This window comes from Biomphalaria glabrata, chromosome 11, assembly GCF_947242115.1.
Source record: "Biomphalaria glabrata chromosome 11, xgBioGlab47.1, whole genome shotgun sequence".
Lineage (NCBI taxonomy): Eukaryota > Metazoa > Mollusca > Gastropoda > Planorbidae > Biomphalaria > Biomphalaria glabrata.
The window spans coordinates 17,157,675-17,174,674 of record NC_074721.1 but is presented as its reverse complement, the minus strand read 5'-3'; the positions used below and the strand labels follow the sequence as shown (position 1 = coordinate 17,174,674).

At 37.1% G+C, this 17,000-nt stretch overlaps 1 protein-coding gene across 2 annotated transcripts in view; it reads right to left on the bottom strand.

Moving 5' to 3' along the window:
- LOC106051827 (uncharacterized) overlaps positions 1–17,000 on the bottom strand; it is a 41,195-nt gene that overhangs the window by 16,653 nt on the left and 7,542 nt on the right. The window contains exon 2 of one of the 2 annotated variants that reach the window (XM_056004722.1): positions 6,822–6,902. In XM_056004722.1, coding sequence (XP_055860697.1) covers positions 6,822–6,902 — 81 coding nt within the window. Of the gene's footprint in view, positions 1–2,402; positions 2,834–6,821; positions 6,903–17,000 lie in introns of those variants that run through there. The other variant, XM_056004723.1, reaches the window with a different exon arrangement.

Below are 17,000 nucleotides of genomic sequence, written 5' to 3'. Positions count from 1 at the left end.
TATGTATGAAATACGAAAAACATGCATATATGTACCCCAGCCGGACCAAGTTAAACATTTATATTTGACTAGTATTTATATATATATATATGGTGTTTTATAGATAATTACTTATTATGTAAGTAAATACATTGAAATAATTAAACATGTACATACAACACTAACTTGCACTTCAATAACATTTGAGCAAACAAATTCAATGGGATCGATGGGTTTGGTTTTTAGAAAGTTTGGCTACATTTGGCTCATTACTTGTTGTTTTGAGTTTCAAACACGACTCTAAATGTTCCATTGGCTTCTTACGTTACTTTGACTTCTATTCATGCAAGAGAACACTTGCTCGCACGAATATGTCGATGCGATAATAGTCAATACTTCAATTGCAAACCTTTTCACCTCACTGTAGCAAACTGGAAGACTTTTCCATGCGTCGAATATAAGTACCTCATATCGCGGCATTTCTTTGAAAGCTGTCCATTTTTTTGTTGTGTTAGGTACATACATTTCTGGACCTACAACTCTTTCAGCTCGCTTTTCAACTCTGTAAATTCTCCACTCCACAAAGCTTTACTTTTTTAAAGTCCAGTATCAATTCCAAATGGCTCAATGTGGATTTTGTTACTATTGAGGGGATTTACTATAAATGGTAGAATGGTTTTGTTGGTTTTGAATAGCTCAAATCTCTCAAAAAATTCCTAGTTTTTTATTTAATAACTGTGCTGAAGTAATTCCTGTCAACAGTTGCACTGGTTTTATCGCGATATTGCTTTAGAAAGTGAAAATGAAGTCATTTACCACTCTGAATAAGTAAAGTTCCCCTTTCAGACCTTGCGATCTATAGGGCAGATAATGTAAAGGTCATCTCTTTCTATGGCCCGCGATTAACAAGGGTATCATGTGGCCAGCAAAACCGCCTTTACTTTCCTGAACTAATGTTAGGTACCCTTAGAGCTGGGTGGATTTAGAAGCGCCAAAAATATTTAGAGAATAAAATCCCAGTCTTCACCAGGATTCTAACTCGGGACTCGGAAGCTAAGCGCTTTACTGCACAGCCACCGCTCTTATCTTCTACCAAAACATTGGCTGGGTTTCCATTCTCTTGTAGTTTTAGATTAAGCTCATTTAATTTCGCTGTTATATCCACCTTAAGTAACATTTTTGCAACCATTTATCATTCTCTATTTCAAGTTGATTAATGCTTTTCTCATTATGGAATGAATATATTTCAATCAAACACAAAGCTAGAAGTTTCAACCACATATCTTTAGAAATCCATCGCACCTTGTTGGGAAGAAGAAGGTCGGAATATTGAGTCTCCATTCGTTTAAGAATTCTTTAAACTGACGATGGTAGAATGCTTCTGACAAGCAATTCTTGATGTAGTATGCAGTGAAACTTAAGCATTTCGTGGAGAATCGCAGTTTCTCCTTTATATTTTCCTATCATAATTCTGGCTCCATCAGTTGTAATTGAAACGAGTTTATTTAAATCGATTTTATTGTCTTCAAGGCATTTTCGCACTGCATTCGCTAAATTGTCTCCTAGAAAGCCACCTTGTGCCGTGTCTTTTATGTCACAAGACTCATCTATATCAACTCATAAGGGAGAAGAAAATGGAGTTCTTCCACCTGCAAATATGTTACATTTGAATACATGGGTAGGGGGTGTGTGAAAAGCAAGTACAAGTGGCTGAGAGATAGAATCGGTATCTAATCTTAGTTAATCGATTCATTTTTTTTCGATAAAATAAATATTATTTAAGTATGGAACTTAAGAGCCGCAGCTTAACATCCAAAGAGCCGCATGTGGCTCGCGAGCCGCGGGTTGCCGACCCCTGGTGTAGTGTAATGATTCATGAATAATTTTAAAGCTTGTGACTTGTGCGGGAGGGGGGCTGAACATGCCATATCCTCTGCACAACTAGGGTTCTGTCACATACTTTTGGTTCACTGGGAGGGGGAATGGGGAAGAAGTGAAAACGTCAGCAATCAGCACCGATAGCCCCACCCCAATTTTTTTATTTTGTTTGTTTAATTATGAATGCCTCTGCATTTCGTTCTCAGTGTAAGACCTGATCCGCTCGCTGATTTATTCTATTAGGACGTGGAGCACGTTTTGAAGAAATGTATTTGTACTAAACAAGGTCCATTATTGTTGGAAACTAGTCAACAACTCAAGGGATGTACAACAAGAGCATCCAACTAGCGCACAGCGTCATACACACATTTCACCATGCTCACTGCTGTCTTAGTGGGTGTGTGCACACAGATTTAGTCGAGGCAGCTTTCTCAAAAATTATAGCTGAGTAAAATTTTAACACACACACAGGAAACAATATTACTTTTAGTCCCTTGAAGTGACCTCCTCCTTTTGTCTTACATTACGTAACAAGTTATACTTACACTCGACCGCCACACTTGGACGAACTAATAATAAATATCTGGTGAATAGGTTTCAAAGTTAACTACATAACAGCTGTGGCCTATTTTCCTTTGATTGAGACTTTGGTAAATTACCGGCCCATTTGCCAAATGTTGCTATCAAATCTTGTATCCCGTCTAGATAGGTGATAGTGAAGAGCTACTTGTGTAGCTTTGTGAATGAAACAAGTAGGCTACACTACACATTTGAAAATACCAGGCCGCATTCACCTTCAAATTAGGATCAAGTAAAGTTCAAGGACCAATTGCACTGTTTATAAAAGTATACAATGAGTGTGTCCTCGACATACACAGTTCAACAACACTTGTGAATTGTGGGTCCGTGTCGTCTGCTGTGTGTGTACTGCACTAAGCGTCTGAACTGACCGTTGACACAATCTCATTTGAACGTCTTTGGACCAAAGAACTACTATGGAAAAGTAACTTGTGTGTGTTGGGGCAAGAGAAGCCACGAGAGTTTTTTAATCATGAAGATTCAGGGGTTATTCCTAAGGCAGTATCTATGAAGCTTTTTTATAAAGACGCTATTTAAATTACTTTTTTAACCCTTGCCTTGCGAAGATCAATTGGCTCTATATAAAGGGCACCGAGGCTCAGCTTGTGTAAGGCGCCAGAAACCCTAAGACGCCACTATACATCGTTCCCAGTGGCATCACCAGGGAGGTGCGAGGGGTGTGGTCCGCACAGGATGACACCCAAGTTGCGAAATTATATCGTGGGAAAAGCAGACACATTGGAAAAGATAATAATAATAAAATCTCTAGATATATGCCCAAATATGCCTAGACACATCTAGATGGTAGTTCAAGTTTAAATGACACAGCACAACGTTATACCATTTCTGTCTCAAAGTATAACAAAGGAAACATGTTCAGCTGATGTTAAGTCTTTTTCTAATTTTAATTAAATTTCATTGTAAATTTGCAAAAAAAAAAAAAAAAAAGAAATGTCATAAACAGTGGAGTTTTATAATCGCATTGAGACTCATTATACATTTGAGTAACGATCAAGGAAAGTGTGTAATCAGCTCACTGTATTGGTTCAACAAAAAGAACTAACAATAGTGCTTATTGGAACATATTTGAAGAAAGTTGATGGGGGGGGGGGGTGTGACAACCTAGCTAGCGCACCAGGAGACACAGACAAGGGTGACGTCACTGATCGTTCCATAACTTCTATTTAACCTCATCTCTTAGCCTCAGAAACTGGCATGGACTTATATTTCGTTTTGATTGGTTTGTTATATGTAATGCACACATTTTAATACACATTTCCTAATGGATAATTAAAATAGTATTCTTATTATTGGCCATTTTTTTCAAGATATTTAAAGTGTTCTATTTGACAAGTGAATGTGACAGTTTCATTTCACTCTAAAAACTAATCATTCGGTGATTCATCAAAAACTTCATCTATTGACTGGTATAATCAAGAATTGAGTGAAATGACATTTTTAATTAACGCGATATTTTTAGCCCATATAAAATCAATCTAGTTGAGTTAAAATATGTATTTTGTTGAATCAAATATTCAAAATAAATATACCCCTTAAAGATCTTTGATTTTACATACTAAATGTGGCTCAACGAAAATGGCTGAGACGAATTGCTAGAGTCAGTTATACAGATCGGGTCTCAAACAATGAAATCCTATGCCGAACTGGGAGTCGAACATTTAATGAGGTTGTGACAGAATGTCGCATGAGGTTTGCGGGACATGTTCTCCGACAAAATGAACTACGCATACCAAGAGTTGCGATGACATGGAGGCCAATACAAGGAAAGCGCAAACAGGGACGTAAAACTTGGTGCCACACTTTCACGGAGGACCTCAGAACAGTGGACAAAGTCTAAGTAAGTAATACGTTTTTACAGAATAGTTCGGGCAGGACGCAGTGGCATAATTGTGTGAAACATAAGTTACATAACCTTTTTAGAACGCAGTCCGAAATACTTTCTCAACAACTCATAATATTTTAAAATAAGGTTACAGGGTCATATGGAATGGAGTTTGGACTCTAGGTGGGGTTACCAAATACTTGCACGAACAAAGGAGCACAGAAAAAAAAAGCGAAACTTGACGATTGTTGCAATGGAGTTAGGTGGTGAAACGTCTTGGTATATTCAGTAGTTAAATCTCATGACCCAATATCCAATTGTATGCCAGAGATTCTGGTATTGGTAAAGAACCAACAGAGATGGAATCATCGAATTTGATGCAATAATAAACACTAGAATTTAAACACAAAAACAATCAAAATATAGAAAAAATAAATTTAATTGATTCGTTGTTTTTTTTAGGTACAATAATTAATTTTTGGAAAGTTTCAACTTGATCCAAGAATGGGTGTGGGAATAATAACGTGTACAATTATCCAAGGGGACTAAACCTTATATATTTTGCCATATATGTTGTTACGTAAGGATTAATTTCCCTTGTTCGTATTAAATTAAATAGTTAATTACGTAGTAATTAATTGACTAATTGACAGTGATGACGACTATGTTTGTGTGTAGCAGTGGTGATTTGTGTTTCATGTGTAGCAGTGGTGACTTATGTAAGTGTGTAGCAGTGATGACTTACTTATGTGTGTAGCGGCGATAACATATATAAGCGTGTAGCAATGATGACTTATGTATGTATGTAGCAGTGATGACGTTTTGTGTGTAGTAGTGGTGACATAGTTTAAAACTAGCGTTCCGGGGGGACATATAAGCATGATTTATGTAAACCTAAGACTTCAATTGAAAAAAAGACCGGGGAAGGGAGGGTGAACCGCAGAATATTTCAGTTTAAAACAGTTTCTCAAACTTTTACCTGTGGCGTCCCCCAAATGTAAAGAATATATATGTAAATATTAGGTCTTTACATTTTTAAAACCATATCTGACATTATTGTGGAAGTCTACAGCGCTCCTCCTGGTCCTTAGGGGTTATGAACGAAATTCTTTTTTAATTTATATATATATTTATATATATATGTATGTTTCTGTATACTAGAAAAAGTTCCAACTGTATAATTTATCCAGCAGGGGAATTATGAGAGCGCTGTAAGCTTCTCCAGCTTGGTGAGAGGCGGAGCCCCGATGCCAAAGTTTAATGTGTAAAAGATTCGGAAATTCTTTCTCCTGGCGTCTACAATGCCATTTTCACATGGTAAGAAACAAAAAGTTGGGACTCGCCGATGTTGAAAGGTTTTCTTGCGATGAGAGCGTCATGATCCTCTTCGTGTTAAGATGCTTCGTCTTTTTATCGCGCAAAAGTTGTCGACATAACGATGTACAACAATAGAAGATTTCGACCATTCTGAAATTCGCGAAGAATCGGGCTAGAGAAGACATTTAGATGTTAGAGTCGATATCATTGCAGACGCTTTTCGCAAAAAGCTTTTTGTTCGACGATGAAATGAATATTCTTATTTATTTCGCCCCCACCCTTTTACTTTGTCAGCACGTCGCGGCCCCCTTGACATCATTGGAGGCGCGCCTGACAGTTTGAGAAACGCTGGCATAGCAGAACTATTTGCCTATCAAAAGTTTATATAATAAGCTAACTACTCAAAACAGTGTTGTTTCATGCACATATATGTTTTAATTTGCTGTCTACTCTGAAGATCTATTCCACTCCGCTTATTTCGCTTTGCATCAAAGGAAAGGCTTTTAATGGACGAATCCCCGCTTCGCAATGATTATAGTCTGATTTAAAGTTTTCCTTTACCGTTCAAGAGTCATAGTGCAAGTCACTAATGCCGCTACTGTTTACACAAAATATTAACTTCCTTCCATGACAGGAAGTTTGATGTTATCAATACAATGGTAAAGTTTTATCATAAGCGAATCGTTAGTCATAATTTTAGTTAAAACTGCTTAAATCTAGACACTTCAGAACAGAATATTAAAAAAAAAAGTATCAAACTATCAAGTTAAAAAAAAAAAGATTCAACAGCAAAATAAGGTGCAAAAAGTGCTTTTCCTTCGCATAGTTTACATAAAAAGTGCCCTTTTTTCTTTTCATCATTTAACAGAGATATGTGGTTTATAGCAGTCAATATTACTTTGTTAAATATGTACCGTCAATATTACTTTGAGTTTCATAATGTTAAGTTAACATCAAATGAAAACAAAGTATATTTTCTAATGTCTCTATAGACCATGAGCCTTGTTTAGTTAAGCAGAGCATACTCATGGAGTTCGTTGAGTTTTGTTTGTTTTTTCTTATGGAGTTGGTTTACGATATGTTCTGAAAGTGAGATGTCTTGATGTTCTATGGGGCACGGCATATATATATAAAAGGTCAAAACTTTAATGAATATGGCTTTTAGATAATCCCTAAAGTGTCTTGGCCTGGGGTGATACCACAACTGCAGGGGTGGGGGACTCACCTGTTGTCGTTCGGTCTTAACAACGTAGTCTTTAAACACATCGTCTGTCGTCTTCTCGGCCTTGCCCAAATTCTGTAACACCTGGAAACAGACAAAAACATGTTGACAATCAACAGAAATATTCACAAATATGCCCTCCCTTTTTTTTCTATAACTCTACCAACTTTCTTGTTCAAAGTAAACTAAAAAAAAAAAAATTCATTTATTTGCCAAGCCAATCATTTCAAACTATTGGTGTGTTGTGTCACTGTTGTAGTTGTGACTCAGGGTGAACTTTACACATTCACTAACAAAACCTTAAACTAATGTTACATGTTTGCTTCGTTGTTGTAAAGTTACAGGTTTTAACAACAAATGACAAGATTTGTAGTACAACAGAAACAAGTAGATCTTGTCGCGCCAATAACGTTGTTCCGAGAAACAGACTAAATATCAAATGACAAAGACTTTGGTAGTGAAACAAGCCAAATAAATATTACTTTAAAAAAAAAAACAAAGCTTATATTAAGTGTATCAATTAGTTTGGATCAGTCATGTGGTTACATTTGTAATAGATCTGGACTAACAATAATAAATCTGTGTGATTAGAAATATTTTTAGCGGCCCCGAAAGGGGAAAAGACGCTTTTAGTTTTGTGTGGTCTGTCTGTCCGTCCGTCCTGTTTAGATCTCGTAAACTAGAAAAGATAGTAAAAATCCGACATCATGATATTTTAGACCATTCAAAGTTCTGATGCAATGGCTACTTTTTTTCTTTTCTGAAATCGAAAATTTAATTTTAAAAATCAACTATCCAAGCAGTTTTTTTTTTATAAAAACATACCACTTTTACAACTATTCACCATTAATAGTAACAAACACGGGAGGCTATTTAGTAAGGTAGATAACTATTTACCATATTTTAACACATATATATGCAAACGGCTTTAGATTTTTTGTCAATAAATGTTGTTTTTTTTAAATTGTATTGCTAAGTTAAGTAAGTTCTGTCATAATAACTACTTACATTTAAAAAAAAAAATGTACTTTTGTTTTAAAAGAAAAAATCTATTTAGTATGCATATAAGTGAAAAATAATTTAAAACAACAACTAATAAGTAGTTTTTCATAATTATCGCGTGAAATGCACAACACCATACATAAATGGAACCCTATTTATTTATTTTTACGGAAATGTTGTTTTGTTTTTTTTAGAGATTTAGAGGATATGACTAGGAGATATTGACCCTTTACAAAACAATTAAATAAATTCCACACAAACTGTCTGTGTAACCTTGTTACCAACTGTTTTAGTTTAGTGCAATTTTATGCTTTTAGCTTTCTCAATGCGCTATGATCCTATTGTCTGGACCAGTTGAAAAAAAAAAGGGTGGGGAGAAGAACGGGGTACCTGGGTGATCGCTTTTAAATGCATTAAAAAAAAGGGGGGGGGGAACAGCCTGAATTCCAACTTGTGGGCTAAAGCCTTCTCAGGCTTTCAAGCCAACGCGGTAACCACTCTACATTTAAATTTATGAACATGGAAGATTGTATAGTTATTTATTGTTACTATTTCATGTTTGTGTTCACTAAACCTAGGACGGCAATCTATAAAAGGAACTAATTCAGCTTGTGCCACCTCTTCAGTTAAGTACCATTTCTTTCCCTGAGATATCAAATAAAATAATACAAACTTTAGGCCTGACAAACAGACAGAGTGAGTTGATATAAGCTTTGTAAAAAAAAAATAATAATGTTACTACCTTCCCCCATCAACACAAATCTTAGACCGACGTGTACAGTCTTCAGACGGAAAATGTCAACAGTTTCTTCTAATAATGCTCGTTTTAGACCTTTGCAATGTATTTTCGCTACCTATTGAAGTAACATTTAGGTGAGGTCACACAATGACATAGAATAGTGTTTGTCAATGAGGAATGGTGGCTAGCGCAGTACTTAAACATTATCCACACACACAAAAACCTTTATCTGACCAACGTCTCAAGTGTACGCTATCAGGCCGTCGGCTTTATACTTGAGCCTGTAGTCAAAGTCTAAGCCTATCTGGTCATCATTCTTATCCTCGAGCCTGTAAGTCTAGGCCTATCTGGTCATCGTCCCTACATGCACTTGAAGGACTATGCTAGTTGGGTAATCAGACCAAGCGGCACGGGACTACTGGCCGAGCTCTACTTCCTTCCTGTCTGATTCACAAAGTCACGTAATTTACTTCCACATCACGTTCGTGCGTTCCAACCAGTACACAAGATTCACTTCAGCAAAATGGTGGTAGTTTCTACAGATTTTTTAAAAATTGTAGTAGAAACGTATTTATTTCAATGATAGGATATTCTTCTTCTACTTAAAATCCACTTATGATTGAACAGTTCTGACTCTCATTTTTGAAGCTATGCCAGAACCAAAATAAAACTTTCAACAAACCTTCAGCAGAATGAGTAGGTTGTACCAGCCACATGCAAAATATAATAAGAGTCCTGGTCGTGTCATAATCTTAAGACGCTAATTACCAAAATGAAGAACTCTATGGGGAACTGTCTGATATGGAAGTCACTTATCAGTTTATCTTAGACATACATTAAAGATGAAACCCCGTCAACAAACAAAAGAAGGTAACAACCAAATATCAACCACAACCAGCAGATAACAACCAAATATCAACCAATACGAGCAGATAACACCAAATATCAACCAATACGAGCAGATAACACCAAATATCAACCAATACGAGCAGATAACAACCAAATATCAACCAATACGAGCAGATAACACCAAATATCAACCAATACGAGCAGATAACAACCAAATATCAACCAATACGAGCAGATAACAACCAAATATCAACCAATACGAGCAGATAACAACCAAATATCAACCAATACGAGCAGATAACACCAAATGTCAACCACAACCAGCAGATAACAACCAAATATCAACCAATACGAGCAGATAACACCAAATGTCAACCACAACCAGCAGATAACAACCAAATATCAACCAATACGAGCAGATAACACCAAATGTCAACCACAACGAGCAGATAACAACCAAATTTCAACCACTACGACAAGACAAAATTAATCAAATATCCCGACAGGACAGCCGCCTAACATTGGTAATATAGATATGACACATGGCAGTATCAAGATGCTAAAAGAACAGTGAGGAGATAATGTCTGTTCCATGTCAATAAAAAAAAAGGTTTTCAATGTCATTTGTTGTAATGAAATGTCCCCAAATATTTGCCATCTTTTGTGATTACTTTTACAAAGCAAGCTTAATTAAGCGTCCATCAAGTTCGGCGGTGGCCTGCACACGAATGGAAGGTAATGAAAGCTTAGCAATGATGGAGGGCCTCCATGCACTGCACCTTGTCAGTGTAATCAATAAATGAGTTCCCACATTAACCTAGATAAGGAATTAACCCTCTTTCATTTGAGCCCAGCATTACCCCCCGAAAGACACTGGCGACCTACTAACCCACTTGTGCATCGAAGTTATGTTTTGAAGCTTTCATAGCAAATATAAGCACGCTGAAGTGTTTCGTTGTGTTGGCCCAGTAGCTGGTTGTTATATATTTGTGCTATCAAGTTTGTAATTAATTTATTGATAAATGTATTGAAGATTTTCATACATGGCGAAAACCTATAAATAGCAAGACGTTTGGTGTATCCGGTGAACAAACTAAAAGGTGTCTTGTGAAAGTATGTTCTTCTAGCACTGCAGAATCCTGTTTCAGTTTTTTCTATCTGTCACTTCTATTGAGTTGGCAATTTCGAAGTTCAATTTAGCGTCCTTGACATTGTTTAGTTTGTCGTGAACATCTCACAGATGCGTATGTCGTCGATGTAAGTGGAGGACTGCCTGGTCATGTAGTATGCGCCTCGTACTGCGGACACGATGGTACCAGTCCGCTTCCCCAGCCGCCCTGCATCATGTTTGAGGTCTTTGAGCAAGCACTTTAATAATGTCCATTTCTTTCGGAACGTCTGAGACAAAACTTTAGATTTGTGGCCGATCTAAAGACTCAGAACCATTTCAAAACCTTTTATTGATATCTACATTTAGGCCCTAAAGTGTTTTTCATTTTCAACAATCCCAATCGAAACTGTAGCTAGAAGAGATGGTTTGAAGAAGTGATAAATAGTTCTAGAATTGGAAAATGTCTTAGAAATACGCAGTAGATGAATGGGTTTACTACTCAAGAAACCGCTCCAGTCAGCCTCGTTGTTGTGCCAAACAATACTCAAGATATTAGAAAACAAGGACTAATGTAAAAACAAATTATTGTCGTGTTATAGAATACATCTGCCCCGTAGATCACAAGGTCTGAAAGGGGAACTTTACTTACTATAAAATACATGCATGAGATATAGGATCGAGGAAAACAATCTGAGCAATCAAGTAAAACGTGTTTTATGAGTGTCTCCTGCGACTCCTAGTACACTTTGGCAAAGGGAATGAGTCTGGCAGTAGACTGGAGCCTAACTGCGGTGCCTAGTGTTGCCAATGATCTAAGGCTGATAGATCACAACGTGCGGCGTACTGGACTATTGGCACTTTTCAAGGAAAGCCCAAGCAGTGACCAACTGGACATCAATAGAGACCAATCGTTATAGAGGGCCTCAACACTGTCCTGCGACGTGACAACCTGTGACCAATAGCTCGATGCCAGGTCGCACATCCCCGCAATACAAGCAGTAATGAAGCGTCTACCGCATTTATCACAAGTTGATTGTGTCTACATTATTAAAAAAAAATATTTTTAGCTTTGTTCACATAAGGAAGTTTTATTAGTTAAGATATATTACGGCTACAGCGGTCTAGTTGTCTACCAGCAGTTTGATGCTAGAAGTCAACGACCGGTAATAACAGGGGGCTGAGTAGTTAAGCGCTTGGCTTCCGAACATGGGGACGGAAATTTTGAATTTCGGGATTTTTAGGGAGCCCCCTAGTCCACCCAACTCTAATGGGTACCTGATAGTTGAGGGTGGTAACGGCGGTTGGTCGTTGTACTGGCCACATGACACCCTGCTAGTTAACCGTTGGACAAAGAAACAGATGACCTTAACATCATCTGCCCTATAGATCGCAAGGTCTGAAAGGGGAACTTTATATTTTTGTATATATCCATCCACCCATCCCAGTGGTGCTCAGTCCATAAAGGCGTGCTTCAACACATCTTTCCATTCAGATCTCTCTTCAGCTTTTCGTCTGTATGTCCGAACATTTGTAGTAGATCTGCCTCTACACCATCAAGCCATCGTATTCTGGGGTCGCCTGACTAAATGGGTGGAGCAACAGAAGAGCAGCTCATTTCAATAGTTGGCAGTTTCGATCCATTTCACTCTTCTGTATATAGATAGATAACACGATTGCGTTGTCACAAGGAACAATAACAGAACAAATTGAAGCAAAGGATTTGTCTCGCATTGACAATCTAAAAATCAATAAGAATGGGGACTATAAGACCAAAATAGTCATTCTTTAAAAAAAAAAAAGATTACAACAAGAGTTTGTGTTTTTCATAAACTCAGATGCGGACCCCGAACGTTTGAATGAACTAGTGTTATGACCTAAATAATCCTTTCAATGATGGTGACGGACAAATGGGTTGATGAATCTCTCATTTATGACATCTGGAAGAGGTTCTTCCTTTTGGTCAAGTGTCTACACTGCATTTAACTACAGCATTGTTAGTTAGACACATTTGTGATACAATAGCACTACGTACTGCCTATTAATTGTATGCTTAAAAATGTGTGTAACTATGTGTATACGAAATGTATTTATTCTGGTGTCAAGTAAAAATAAAAGTATTTGGTACAATATTAGTAGCTCGTCCGTACGACAGTGAATAAATCAAATAGTAATTACACACACACACACACATATATATATATTAAAAATTGATTTATTTCTCTGAAAAAATAGCTAAATATATAATTTAAGAACAAAAAGATTCGCATTCAAACGATAAACAATTACCGTTGCACCCAAACTGCAAAACACCATGAACTCGGATTTTCAATAACTTTTCTAGTTTTTGAGGTTTATAAGTGACAGACGGACGAAAGGACAGATCGCACAAAACTACTAGCAACTTTTTCAACTCGCGAGGCCACTAAAATGTACAAAGAAGTTCATAGAATTAAACGATTTTAATTTTAAAAAATTAGAAAAATGTGTAAGAATCATGATGAGCTACTGTGCCTGTGTGTGTATTAGGTGCTCTAAATTGAAAAATATTTAGGGTAGATGTTATATTTGACAGAGATGAGGAAGGGACAAGTGTCCACAAATTACTTGCATCTTACAGACTATCCCAGTTGTGTTTAGAAGCTAAGCCCAATATATTAAACGTGCTGAAACCTACAAACCAACCAACCATGAGTATCCTAAGCCCATTGATAGATAGTCATATCTTGCTTGTAAGGCACAAAGAGAACAGACCTGAATATTTTGTCGCTAGTTTCACAAGAAATAGTGCTGTGTGTGTTTGAAATCTGATCCATGTAGTCAAACCTACTTGTCCACTGATTTAATGCTTTGGAAACAACGTCCATTAGTTGAGCTGGCAGAGTTACAATTGAGCTTGTTTTTTAATGACAGAAAGGCTCGATGAGGATGCTAATTATTTGAGTTCAATTGACTCAGTCAATAGGCCAATGTGGACAGGGTCAACAGTGTGTACGAGTACAGGACTCCGCATCGGCCACAACTAGTGGACACAAGTCAAACGTGAGTTGGGTTTACAGGAAATTTTGTAGCTATAAAACCCCCCAAATGTCAAAGTCGTTCATTCTGAACAGCGGCATAATATCCAGAGCAACAGTAGTTTCAGAGATACCCACAGAGTTACTCCAGTGATACCCAAATAGTACGCTTCAGTGGACCCAAATGGTAGGCTCCAGTGGTACTTAAACCATAGTCAACAGTTCGCTGCAAACCAAATACCGCAAATTACATAAATTCATAACAAATAGTCCACGATTTTCTTCTTTTCATACCACTAAACGACTGGATAATTAATGACATTTTTAATTAACGAAACTTATACTAATTCCAATCTTATTAAAAAAAAAAAATTGGACTCGCTAAACTTCTCTTTTATTTTGGAGTGGAGGGGGCATTGTTATTACATCAGCAACAATTTTACAACGAACATGTAGGTCAAAGGTTTCAATGGGATTTTTCTACATATACACATATATAGCGCTGCGCTAAAACATACACCTGACTGATTACACAAGAATGTTTAAAACATTGTTTAAAGCTGTACAAGTACATAACTATTCAAGATGATTACTTTTACCAGCCAGCTCCTGGTAGCTTTATAAATTTATGTAACACTTTGCTAAGCTCCCTTCCTTTAATGTCAAGCATTTCTTGATAAACTGTCTCCCTTAGAGAAAGTATTAGTGCATGTATCATTGTTCTTTGAAATAAATATCTCTTATAGTTCAACTATTTGTTAGCTTTTTATTCCGAACTTGCTTCTTTGAATAAGATTTTAAAACAAGCTAATTAAAATAAAGAATGCCAGTCACTCAGTTCTCACAAATATAAATGTGAGGAAGGAAGGCCTGGAAGGCCAAGAAAATGATGGATCGATGATTTGATGCAATGCTACCAGACAAAGGTTACAGGGTTCACCACCAAACTACATAACATTTCCTTCAACTCTGGAAGAAGCAGAAAGAAACCACATCAATGTAAGTATTACAATTTTTGTAGGCAATTATAACAGAAGTGAAAGTATTGTTTTGTTTCGTAGACGAAAGAAGTATTTACACATGTTATTAGTTCTATTTTTTAAACATACTTATTAGCGTAGCCAAACTATTGAGAGACATCGTTTTTATTGCTTCCCCTTTCATTGCCAGCTGTCAACAGACAATGTTGCGACAACAATAACACACAGCACATCGCCTACAATAACTAGGTCGTGACATTATTAGGCTTTATGATTCAACCTCAGGTGGAATTTATATCGAAATACCTTCATACAATGGTCAACATGTAGAGGGGCCAACTTTTTGTTTTAGTTCATGGGCCAATATACTGTACGTTGTTTTCTGTTAGAACTGTACTCTTTCAAGCCATCATTAATAGCTTCGTATTGACTAACTCTAGTATACGTCATCAAAGACGTGCAAGTAAGCTACTTATGAAAGAGAGGACAACAATGCACCGTACTAAGAGTTGAATTTCTTCTCCCTGGTGTTGTTATCAATGTCTGATATGTTTCATGTACTGACATGGTTAAACATTTCTAGAATTGGTGCCTAAGTCGGCCTCTATTCAAATCTAATTTAAGATATCGTTATAGATATAAATATAAGAAGAACTATTCGCAGCTGAGGGTTGTGTTATAAAGTCACGTACAAGGTGAAATATATTTTTTTCATTTACAGAAATGTTAATAAGCTCTTGGAATTTGAGTTCATTAGCATTTTGAATTGAAGAAATGTAGCTTCCCCCCCCCCCCCCCATTTACAAACGTAAGGAAGTTTAGCATAACGCATCAAGGTAGGCCAATCTTGACCTAGTTGCTTTATTACTTGGGAAATATAATTCTTTACGTGTCACTCAATAAGTGAAACAAATTAATTCATTGGAAGTATATTTTGACTCCTTAAAGTTATTTAATGCTAGCTAGCACTGAGCTATAACACCCTTTCAATTAATCTTTTATTTCGATAAGCCTTTTATTTTTACAAAGCTTATATCAACTCATTCTGTCCGTGTGTACGGTAAAAAGTTTGTACACGTCATTTCTCTCAAACCCTTCTCACAACTGGTCCAGACAAGTGATAGGATCATGCCGCATTGAGAAAGCTAAAAGTTAAACAAAAACATTACCGGTAGCTAAAAATATTTCTAATCGCACAGATTTATTATGTCTAGGTCAATTATACACACAAGTACTTGACTGATCCAAACTAATTGATACTTCTTCTTCTTCTTCTTCTAGCCAGCTTTATTGCTGCTGAGCTGTGAGCTCTTTTGCAGACTGTGCCAAGGAAAAAAAGTGTGCTGTTTTCTTCAGTTGTTCAGCACTGCCGTACAGGGTGTTGGTTATGTTGGGCTGTAGTGGAAGTAGGGTCTGCCTAAGGTGGATTAGGGAGGGGCATTCAAAGAGGATATGGTTTACGGTTTCAGAGGGGTGGGTGCAGTGTCTGCAAAGGGGTAGTTGTGTGGAGTTTATTTTGTTCAGGTGGTAATTTAATAGTGGTGTGTGTCCTGTTCTTAGTTGGAAGATTGTAGATTGTTCTTTGCGGGGGAGGAAGTTAATACTGTCCAGTTTGTTAGGCGTAGTCATTTCTCTGTACATGGCTCTGCCTGTGTTTCCTGATGCCCATTGGTTGAGCCACTCCTCTTTGTGATTGTTGACTAACATTGACCTTAGGGTGAGGTAGTTAACAGGTCTATCTGGTTGTTCCATAGTTGAACCTGCCTTTGATAGCTTATCTGCCTTTTCATTTCCCATGATGCCAATGTGTCCAGGGATCCACTGTAGTGTAATATTGATATTTAATTTTGATATCATCTGGTGGATTATCACACTGAGTGTTGTCAACTCTCTTGGGCTGTTTGGGGTGCTGCTGTTAAGTGCTTCCAGAGTAGATTGGGAGTCTGTAAAGACAACAATATCTGATGGTGGTTGCACTCCTTCATATAATTTGTTTTCTACTGTCTGGAGTGCTATGGTAATTGCCTCAATTTCGGCTTGGAAGTTTGAGCAGTAATCACCACAGGGTGCGCTTATCTCAAAGTGTTTATTATTAGGGAAGACCAGGAAGGCACCAAGACCAGCATTGATGGTAGCTTTGAAAGCCGATCCGTCTGTATAAATATGGATAGCTGTTTTTGGATAGCTTTCGATTGTTTCAAGCGTGCCTACTTTGAGCTCCAGTGGATTTGATTCTTTTGTTAAGGTGTTATTTAGTAAATGTGTTTTGATGGTTGGTTGTTTGTAGTTTAGTCCGGGTGTAATGTTTGAAAACCTGGTAATTTTTTCTCTGTTATTGGGTAGGTGGTGTTTTAGGGCTAGTTCGTCAGTAAGTTGGATCAGAGTCCTTTGCTTTTTTTGGTTGTTTTTCCTATTTCTCTGTGTTAGTAATTTATTTGGATGATCGTCCTCCAACCTTCTGTATCTCTCAATAGCTTCTAATGCTGC